The following is a 10,524-nucleotide window of genomic DNA, read 5'->3' on the forward strand; positions in this document are numbered from 1 at the left end:
TACGCCTCAACCATTAGATCAGACACAACCATCAGACCCAAAACCTCCCAAAACACCTACCCATGAAATTTGAACTCAAGGTTCCTCCGTTCACTCATCCATCAAACAAAGATTCCATTTCGCCCCTTCTCACACCCTCAACTCGTATCCACTTGATCCGAACGCATCTAAACCAATCAAACCTTTCCAATCACCTCAGACTGCCTAAGAACCCTACCCTGTGAAAATTTTCTCAAAAATGCCTTTGTTTGCCCCTTCATCGCACAAAGATTCCATTTCGAGCCATCAAATCAACCGAATCGAGCCCTTTCCAGATCTGCCCAATCTGGACCTCATTGGGCCAATCTGACCCCACCAATCAACTCAGAATGTCCGAAAACCCCATCCTATAAAATGTTAGCCAAACATACCCTCATTTGCCCTTCCATCCAAAAATATTCCATTTTGGCTAATCTTGTTAGCCCATATACGCAAACCCACCCTCTGTGGTCAGACCCATCTCAACCCTCCATTTTTTACCCAAAATCGCAGCCATCCATCCAGAACGCCGGTTTGAGCATCCGTCGAACCGGTTTGACCTGACTTTTTCGAAAATACAAAAATGCCCCTCCGATTCCCCAAAATTACGATATTGACCCTTCCTCCCATATAAATTCAAGGAATCGACTATTCACTGTCCCTTCGAACGAAGAAACCAGCAGCGGTAGCCCTTTCAGCTCCGGCGTTTCCTCTCCCCTCTCTAGTTGCCTCCTCTCCCATTCACTCCCTCGGTCCCTCCCTCTCATTCTCTCTCTCCGACGAGATAAATCAAGCGAGAACCGCTGTTCATCGTCTTCAACCTCTTGACAGAGGCGGTGAATCAGTGGCGATTCTCTCCCCTCCGGCCTCTCTCCTCTTCCATTTCGTCAACCTCTGCGCTCCTCTCTCTTTCTCCTCAATCCCCTATTCTTTTTAATGTATCTCCACCACTGAACCACCGATCACCATTGGTCACCACTGTCGACTGAAGAAATCAGACTACGGTACCCCCTGTTGCATCATTTGAATTTCGGCCAACATCTCAACTCAGGTAAATCCTGTTTTACTTGCGATTCTTCTTTCTTTCTTTCTTTTTTTTTTTATTATTGTATTCGCTCTCTGCTGGTTTTGGGGATGACAATGAAGCTCTACGGAGTCATCCACTGCATCATCCCTTACCAGCGACAAATGTGGTGATGGAAGGAGTTAACGAATGGATCGTCTCCTAAATATCTTGTGGATGGATCAGCTCTTTAATTATTTTGTTTGATTTAACTTTCTCTGTCGCTGATGTCTTTCATTGATAAATTTCTTCAATAACGAAGCATTCGTTTGTTAGGCAGTAAGCTCCTAATTTCCGTTTTCTTTTTTTTTTATTCCTTATATTCAAGACAATGTTAAATTCAATGCTCGATTAGTTCAGTTGTGGTTTGACCTATGCAGGCTATTGGTTTTTTTTTTCTTTCTTTTTTTTTTTTAACTTCATATTACCTGAGTTCGGACTGAACAAACGTTGAATCGGGTCTCTAGAGTTCAAGACCGAAGACCCTCTTTCCCTTTATTTTATTCTTCAATATCTTTGATGCCGATGTTGGAGAAGACGACCGGCCCGATCTTTCCCGCAAAGATTTCTTGTTATAGTAAGTAAAATTTTGATTTAGCATGAGATTGTGTGAGATTTTGGGTGGCTTACATTCTTGAAGGCATGACATGATGAGGTGATAATGGGATACTTTTACATGCTAAAAATTTCAGGTTGCACACTGTTTTTGGAATCTAATATTTGATGAGTTTGAATGGTTATAGTAATGGGTCCATGTGAGAATGTCATTTGCTTTGTGTGGATTGTCAACTCAATATGACGAATTTTATCTTTTTTGGAAGCACACCCTTGCCGATTTTTTTTCCTGATTTTGGGATTTTCTTTGGACCCCAACATGTGAAAATGTTGATTCTAAAAGCTTCTCTAGTGCTGAAATTTCTGATTTTGGGGTTTCCTTTGGGTCTTAACATGTGAAAAGATTGATTTTAAAAGCTTTCATAATGCTGGATTTTTTTCTGATTTTGGGATTTCCTTTGAACCCCAACATGTGAAAATGTTGATTCTAAAAGCTTTTCTAGTGCTGAAATTTCTGATTTTGGGGTTTCCTTTGGGTCCTAGCATGTGAAAAGATTGATTTTAAAAAGCTTTCTTAGTGTTGAAATTTCTGATTTTGGGACTTCCCTTTGGACTCCAATATGTGAAAAGATTGATTTTGAAAGCATCCTCATTGCTGAAATCTCTAAGTTTTAGGGACTCTTTTGGTCTCAAGAAAATGATAGTTTGGAAAGCCTTTTCATTGAGTATTTTAACATTATCTATTTATATTGCTATTCTTCTACACCACTAATAGATCTAAAAGGAAGCAATGCTACATAACTAAGATATGTTTGAGCAACTGAAATTGATTACAAGTCAGTTACTAGACTAATCATTACTATGAAAGAATGAATTGTATAGAAAGAGGTAACAGATTTCTAGCCATATCTTCTGTTGTTAGACTAGCCTCAGTGTTGTCTTTAATTCTCCCTCTCCCTGATCATTGCATTTGGTCTCTTACCTCCACTGGAACCTTTTCCACTTTAATTTGGCTATCACATCTGACACTGATGCAAATCTTTTGCTTGAGAGAAGACTGGCTTTTGTCGATTCCACCTAGAGTGTTCTTTTTGTTTGGGTAGCTTTATGTGGGCGAACCAAAACTTGTGAGTTGTGCGTTGGTAAATAAAAAGGATCTGACGATCTTTCATTGTGGTGTATTTGGGAAGAAAGGAATAGAAAATTTTTGACAATAAAGTATTCCTTTGAAGCATTGGTGGGGGGGGGGCTGGGGGGTGCTACCCAACATTAATTCTTGGATCTGGCCACCAAGAAACATAGAGATATTTTTGCAATGGCCTTAGAAAAAGGAACTACCTCACATTCTGCTATTCCCTCATGTGAATCATTCCTTGAGGGTCCCATGGCTTCCCTGAATTTTTGGCAGGGATAGGCTTCAACTTGATGTCAAGAGGGAACCATGACCCGTTGGGATTGGTTGGTTGTTTTGTAGAGCAGATGCAACTATGGATTTGGTGTTCAGTTGGCTAATAGTGGATGCCAATTCCATAGAAGCAGGGCTTTGTTTTTGCGGAGTTTGTATGGATAAACAATTCCATATCTCTTACTAAGTAATTCATGGTGTACTCTAAAATTGCAATTATGTGGTGCCAATAGGTGGGCAGCCAAGCAATCCAGGTTGGGACAGGAAACACTGACTTGATGAAATTTGAGAATTAATGGACATGATTAATACCCATACTAGCTGGATTCCTAGAGAACTTGGTGCCAAGGCCAATTTTGCTTGCCAAATCAATGATTGATGAGGTCCTTTTGTATGGTGACAGCACCTTGATGTTTAGATGGGGCTACCTTTATCCACGTTCTGTGCAATCCATACATCAACTTATCTACATCTTTTATTATTTCAAATACAAATTTTTTATTCTTCTAAAAAATTATATTCTCTGGGATCAAATTGGATTTCTTTATTTTCAAAGATACGATTCATCTAGATGTGAATTGCAGCTTTATATATTTATTTGTATATTTTCTTTTTAGGGACTGATAAAACTTAGTATGGTTGGGTACATGCCTTGGTTGTTAGACTCGTAAAAAAGGTTGGGGGCCTACGAGGAAATTGATTGGACAGGCAAAAGAGTGGAATGGTGGAACAAGCTTTAACAAACATCCATATAGTTGGGACAAGGCTTACTTGAGCTGAGCTGGGTTGAATTTTACACATTAATAAGCTCAACTGATTTTATTTTGGGTTCTTAAAAGTTATACAAAGAGTGTTTGAGTGGTTCTCAGGAAACAAATCGTTAGAGAGAAATGATAGATGACCTAACCAATTGTGCCCTCAATAGATTTGCTTTTATTATAATGACTGATTGACTAACTAATGAAACTAGTAGATTTAGTTGCCTTAGAAACAGTCACTTGGTCTAACATGTAGTGATGTAGTATTTATCTGCCACGATTTCTCTCCCAAGCATCCTCCTGGTGGTCAAATGGTCAAAAACACAGGAATCAAGAAGAAAAGATACACAATAATTTAAGGATTTTTTAATGCTAATGATGAGAGGAGATTAATAGGAAGTTTTGGAGATGGGACAAAGTTATTGGATTAGACCAAGAGGGAGAGAGAATACTCCTTGACCAGCAATGGTGGACAATGAAACAGCTAATTTCACTTTTTCTTTACTTGATAATAAATGATATGAAGATAAAATGCTAGACTTTACTTTTTGAGGGCTTTGCCAGTTAGTAGTAGATAGCTGAATATTGATGTTGGCTTACAATTTACGTTTTGAGGAATTTGCTTCATGAACTTGAAGCATTTGTATTTGGCCTTGGTAATATTGATTAACTTGTAAAATAGTAATAATCTAATTAAAAATATTTGACTTGTTCTTTGTTTACACCTTGCAATATTCATTTCTTTTTGTGGTAGTTTGTTTACAAGTACTATGCTCTAGATAGAAATTCCTTGGGGAAATGTTAGAGGAAAGATGTAGGGAACTAGGAGAGATGCGATTGTTGCAGGTCTGTGACAAGTTATGTTTAGAGTAATGAGCCATATATTGCTGATTTTTTGTAGAAACCCATGTTCGGGTCAACCCCTTTCCCACCCTAATTTTTATGAGATCTTCAACACTGGAGCAGAATGGTATTGTTAACAAAAGAGAAAACAGAATAATAAGCTCCACTTTGGCATAGTTTGTCCTTATCCTTTCTATCTTGGGGATAACTTAAATGATACAAATTTTCAGTTCTATGATTAATTTTTTCCTCTTATATTTTCTAGAATTTTATGAAGTAAATGACTCACATAATTTTTTCTATAGGTGAAGACTATAAATAACACCATGGAGTTGGCAGACAGGGCAGTAGGGTTTCTGTTATCTGTTATCAGCTTATCTATATTCACTTATTATACATTTTGGGTCATCATCCTGGTTAGTTCCCCAATTTCCGTTCTATTTAGGTTATGTATTTTAACCATATTCCTATTTGTAATTTTCTTTGGTTCTATTATTTTGCAGCCCTTTGTAGACGGTGATCATTTTATCCACAAGTACTTTCTCCCTCGAGAATATGCTATATTGATACCTGTGGTTGCTGGTGTGGCACTTCTCTGCTTCTTATGTGCCTTTATTGGACTTGTGATGCTTAAATCGAAAAAGAAGGCTTGAGGAATTTACAATTTCCTTCCTCGTTAACTAACATGAGCCTGGATTATTTATTTCTGGTTGGTTGTATACATATCGTAGCTGCTTTGAAGTGATAACAGATTACACATTTTATATTCTTTGTCAATTATTGACACCCTGCTATTTCTGTTCCTTTGAGACATTAAATCTTAAATTTGCCCTTGTGGTTTTTGATATTTAGCTTGTTGCCTTGTTGGTGCATGAATTGGATATGATTGTAATTTGTGAAGTTGTTCTTGTAAAGAGGAAAATCTTTCACCCAATTCTACTTCTTATGTGGCATTCGGGAAACATTCTAATGGGATATCTGATGTTCCAGGAACAGAACATTTCTTGTCTGCTCCCAGAACAGTAGAAACATTTCTTGTTATGCCGAATATTGTTGTAACTTTAGGCAACACCCATGATAAGCTGGATCATATGATGTCCTTGGTCCTCAATGGAGCTGCTTCCCAATTATCGAAATTTGCATATTTATTTGAACTACCTTTCTCCATAAACTTTACTTTTCCCCATTTCTCTATGACCACTTGCTGAGGAGAGCTTGATTCATCTTTTCTAGGGAGCGAATGCAAAATGCCACCCAGCCTTTTCAGTTGGCAGACCTTGGACCATGCCACAAAGATTAATACTTTGAATGCCAACCTTGGAGGTGAAACCCAAATTCATTATCCAGTCTTTTTGTTGATGATCTCATTGACGCAAGAAGCCAAGCCAAAACTTATCGCAGAAGTGGCACAGGTTGGTCTAATTCGTAATTAACAGCTTTATATCCTCCACATTTAGGTTCTACTTTTTCTCTTGATCCTCCATTTTTTTTTTCAGTTTGCAAGTTGATGATACTTCTGGTCTGTTCCAATATTCTAGGTCATGCTTCAATGGGAGGAAGCGGGACCATGATCTGTTCATCTACATTAGATTTGATAAGCACTGTGGATCGAAAGGAATACTTCAGTTATTCCACTCAAGTTTTGTATTTGATCCTCATCTACGTGATGAACTGATGATGTGGTGCTAGCAACTTTGCAAGGGATAGAAGAGTTGTTCCAGCAACCTGCCCTGCTTGGGTTAGTAGTAATGCCCGAGAGAACTGGCTATTGATTCTATATGATTATATTTATAAATCCTAAAACGCCCATATTTATTTGGGAGAATGACTTCAGCCCACTCTCAGAATTCTTAGTCCTATCGCACAGTTGGGGTAGGTACCAGCTTGGAATTGATGTCAACATAGGGCGGGTATTAGTGTTTAGGGTGGGGGTGTTTGACATTTTGAATTGTTGTAGGTCTGCAATAGAATTCAGAATTCTGCAGTGGATTGCAGTGCATTTTTTTATATTCATTTTGGTGAAAATACTGGATATAAGTGTTCTTGGGTGGAGATTTCACCCAATGATGGATTTCATGTCAAAAGTTAAAACAGACTCGAAACTAAACCAGGAAGGGAAAGGGATACGATTGGAGCCGTTAATGGGTTTGGTTTATTAGAAAGAGCCAAACCGAAAACCAAGTGGGTGTTTGGCACTGGTGCATTTCACAAGCAATTCGTTTTTGCTGATGTGGCATGAATCACACATCAGCAAATAAATGGAACCGGTACGAGTGTTTGGCACCGTGTTTTTCTTAGAAGCAATCAAAACATTTTTGCCTCGGAATTCCCAATTTCACCTTTTAATTCGAAACACCTTTTTGACGTTTCTTGAATCGACAACGTAATCCAATATGGCTCCAACTGCTATCCAAATTGGCAATTTGCCACACCGGATAAACTTGATCAACCTTGTCGGCTGTTCAGCTTTCTCTTCCACATTTCTTGCTGCCGTTGAGGGCTCCTCTTCATCGACATTCGCTTTAGTGAGACCACTGTTTGAACACCATTTTCTTCTCATGACACTGTTTTTTTAGCCTCCAATGCATCCCATTGCAGACGGTCACCGGAAGGGATTTCTTCTTGCTCTTGCCTTCATCGAGCAGTGTCCAGTGTTCTTGCAAGGTAAATGACGAGATCTGTTAGCAGATGAACCCCTGTTAAAGTGTTTTCTAGCTTTTTGTTAATAAAATATTGCTTTACAAAACTAGTTTATTCAGTAATTAAGTACCAAGGGTTAGGTTTTTTGGGTTAATAGGCATGCGCCTCTTGGTATTAACTTTCGGCCCACCTATGTAAACATATATGTCAATTGGAACTCATGTGCAAAATAGTTTGTATGTATTAGCAGAATTATGTTTTATTTTTTATGAATTATTTAAGTGCTACACTATCCCATGTTAAATCTAAGGATGTTACTTATTTAGAATTCTTAAAAATTTTTTAAGTTTTTAAACCTTTTTTTTTTTTAATTTTCTATTCTTTAAACTATTAATATAGTTATTTATTTGAAATTTTGTTTATATTTAATGTGGATATTTGAACCCATGTCCAAGTTATTTTTAATAAAATAATGTCTTTTGAATAAACTTTTTCTATGTATCTATAATTGAATGAAGTTTTTTTTTTTTTCTAATTTTCCATGCCGTAAAATTATGTTTTATTTACTTCAAACTTTTTAATCCCACCTCTTTATTTGTAATTTTAATGTTTGTGGAAGTATTCATGCAAATAGAAGTAATTTTTTTTATGTGCTTATTGCAAAAGGTTTATGCTTGTTCCTTTTAGTATTATTTTAATAAAATAACTTTTTTTTATTTATTTTAAGCTATTTTTGTGTATCTTTAAATCTAGTTTGTTTCTAATTTTCTATGATTTAATTCATATTTAATTAAGTTTATGTTTTATTTGCTCACAACTTTTTTAAACATTGCTATTTATTTGCAAATATTTATTAAATTATTTATTCAGATTTTGAGTTATGTTATATATATGGCGTTGGATTATAATAAAATTATGCATTTTTATTCAGTAAATTTATATGTATTAAATCATGCCTTTTTTCTAATTTTCTATGCCCTAAATCTATGATGTTGGATTAGAATAATAGCGTGCATCATATGCACATGCATTGCATGAAGTCATGTTAGAGACAAATCGCTATGGAGAAACACCACACTGCCAAAATACATTTATGGGAAAAACGTTTTTTCTTGATGAATGTGGCATGAAACAGAATCAAATGCATTTTTCTGTGAAACGATGATAGAACATTTTTCAACCGTTAGGTGATTCTCTGAGAAACGAATCCCTAATGAAACACACCGGTGCCAAACACCATCCAAACTAACCAATTATGTCAGTTTTGGTTATGAGTTTTGTGTCTCAATTTTAATTTGTTGGAACCTGTTTTTGCTGTTCAGAACCAGTTAAGTCCTGAGCCGATTATGTAATTAATATGTAAAGGTCTATTTTTTTTTTTGTAATTTTTGTTATATTTTATATTTAAAAGGATGAAATCATAGGCATAACAAGATAACTTTGGTTAAAGACACTTGTTTTATCAATATATAAACTAGTTTATTATTTACTGTCATTTTCATTAACAATATATTTATAAAAAATGGAAATTCCAAGTAATATTTCAAGTCTAATCGGATCCTGATTAATAACTGATTTGGATTTAGGTCTATTTTATAGCACTCCGGATCTGTTACCTACAAGCTATTCCCACATCACCACCCACAGAATATCACCATTGTGTATTGCAAACATCTCTCCATGAATGATAGAGTCTTACGGTCTAACACGGGCTTAGCCTTGTCTACGCTTGGCGGGCTTACGTTAAGGGACACCTCTAAAAGCTTGTAAAATAGACCTAAATCCAAATCATTTTCGCCTGTAAGATTTTTGGGAGAATTGATGTCATCTTCAGGCAGACCTCTAAAAGTTTGACGTATTCTTTGAGGAGGGGTGGTCGACCTCCTTGGGTGCCTAACCTTGGCACTCCTAGATCAACTTCCCTTGTGAGGTGGCCCTGGTTAATGGCTAGCATGACTACCAGGGTTCCTCATGGGGACAATGCATGGATTGACACTGCGCTACCGACACTCAAGGGAGGCTTGGCATGCGGGCCTGGCTCAAGCATGACCCTTCACCACGCCAACCCCTTGCCCAAGCTGAATGAGCTATCCCGTTGCCCCTAACGCATGGGTGTGTTCTGACCCAAGTGGTTGCCTATCATCATGGCACACAGGTACCTACATCATCGGCATATAGGAGACCCTTCACATTGGTGCCAAGTCACCTCTCATCGGCGCCTAGGCGCCTCTCATTATGGCCGTCCCCCTTTACCATGTAAGAGGTGCCTCCCATGGGCCGGCCAGAGCCATCTCATCGGGCAACTCCTAGCCTCCAAGCATACAAAGGCTTGTCTTGGCCTACCTTGGCCTGGACGCCGTACGGGTTTCTTCCGCTATAGAACCACCCCCATGACAAGAGGCTCCCATGCTCTGCTTAATTGTCCCAATTGGTTCAGGACTGGTCCCATTGAAAGATCTACGCAGGATCTCTTCATGTCCTTAATGACAACTCCGAGGGATTAACTAACCCCTTGTTTGATGAAGCTGGTCGGAAATTCTCATGGCAAGACACAGACACGGAGCATTTAGTAAATAGATTGGATTTTGGATTGTATTTCTTTTAAAAGAAACCGTGACATGAATAAGGCTCTATTTAAGAAGACTGCAAATACAAATGATGTAGAATGCATTTTAAGAGGCTCCATTTGGAAAGAGTGCAAATACAAGTATGTAGAGTGCATTCTGGTCCATACAAATGCAAAATTGATTTAATATTGCAGTGATAGTGATAGATTGAAATGGATATAAACACAAATTCTTAGATTCCAATGTACCTTTTTTTTACATTGACCAACTTTATATCCATTTTTTGGATGCAAACTTTGCTCTCATTTTAGATGCAAACATGCATCGAAATTTGTGAAAGCTGTCACTTTTTGATACATAAATGCATTCTTACCAGAAACCAACAAAACTGAATCAGAATACATATAAACTACACAATTAATAGAAAGCATAGATTTGGCGGAGAGCACAAACTGGTAAATTTGATCTACATAAAAGATATTATGGTGGAAATTGGTAGTATTGTTTCTTAACTTCGCTAGGGATTCTCACAAAGAAAAATTTTGGTACTAGTTCTCCCAGTGTGGGAAGTTGGTAGCATTGTTGTTAGTGATTATTGAAAATAAGAAAAAAAATCAAACCTGGGGTAGATTCTAGTATAACTTTTCCGCATGATATTGTTTTCAATGGGAATGG

General features: G+C 37.4%; 1 protein-coding gene across 5 annotated transcripts; it reads left to right on the forward strand.

Moving 5' to 3' along the window:
* The first annotated feature begins 674 nt into the window (after window positions 1-674).
* On the forward strand, window positions 675-6,709 carry LOC104588815 (dolichol-phosphate mannose synthase subunit 2-like). 5 transcript variants are annotated; one of them, XM_088896078.1, is made up of 6 exons: window positions 675-1,069; window positions 1,549-1,658; window positions 4,948-5,058; window positions 5,146-5,224; window positions 5,876-6,054; window positions 6,181-6,709. In XM_088896078.1, exons 3-6 carry the CDS (start codon window positions 4,969-4,971, stop codon window positions 6,211-6,213), a joined length of 381 nt encoding a protein of 126 aa, XP_088752204.1. In that variant the 5' UTR covers window positions 675-1,069; window positions 1,549-1,658; window positions 4,948-4,968; the 3' UTR covers window positions 6,214-6,709. The 5 variants fall into 5 exon arrangements, 4 of the variants coding, with proteins under 4 accessions (XP_088752204.1, XP_088752203.1, XP_010245207.1 ...); XM_088896079.1 differs by lacking the exon at window positions 675-1,069 and adding an exon at window positions 1,077-1,360; XR_016081013.1 differs by lacking the exon at window positions 1,549-1,658 and having other exon boundaries at window positions 5,146-5,351.
* The last annotated feature ends 3,815 nt before the right edge of the window (window positions 6,710-10,524 follow it).

Source organism: Nelumbo nucifera, chromosome 1, assembly GCF_055504915.1.
Source record: "Nelumbo nucifera cultivar China Antique chromosome 1, China Antique-T2T, whole genome shotgun sequence".
Classification (NCBI taxonomy): domain Eukaryota; kingdom Viridiplantae; phylum Streptophyta; class Magnoliopsida; order Proteales; family Nelumbonaceae; genus Nelumbo; species Nelumbo nucifera.

Coding starts and splice junctions, on each gene's coding strand:
- LOC104588815 (XM_088896078.1), top strand. CDS start 4,969: ATGGAGTTGGCAGACAGGGCAGTAGGGTTTCTGTTATCTGTTATCAGC. Junction 5,059..5,145: donor CATTTTGGGTCATCATCCTG/GTTAGTTCCCCA, acceptor ATTATTTTGCAG/CCCTTTGTAGACGGTGATCA. Junction 6,055..6,180: donor TTATCGCAGAAGTGGCACAG/GTTGGTCTAATT, acceptor CCAATATTCTAG/GTCATGCTTCAATGGGAGGA.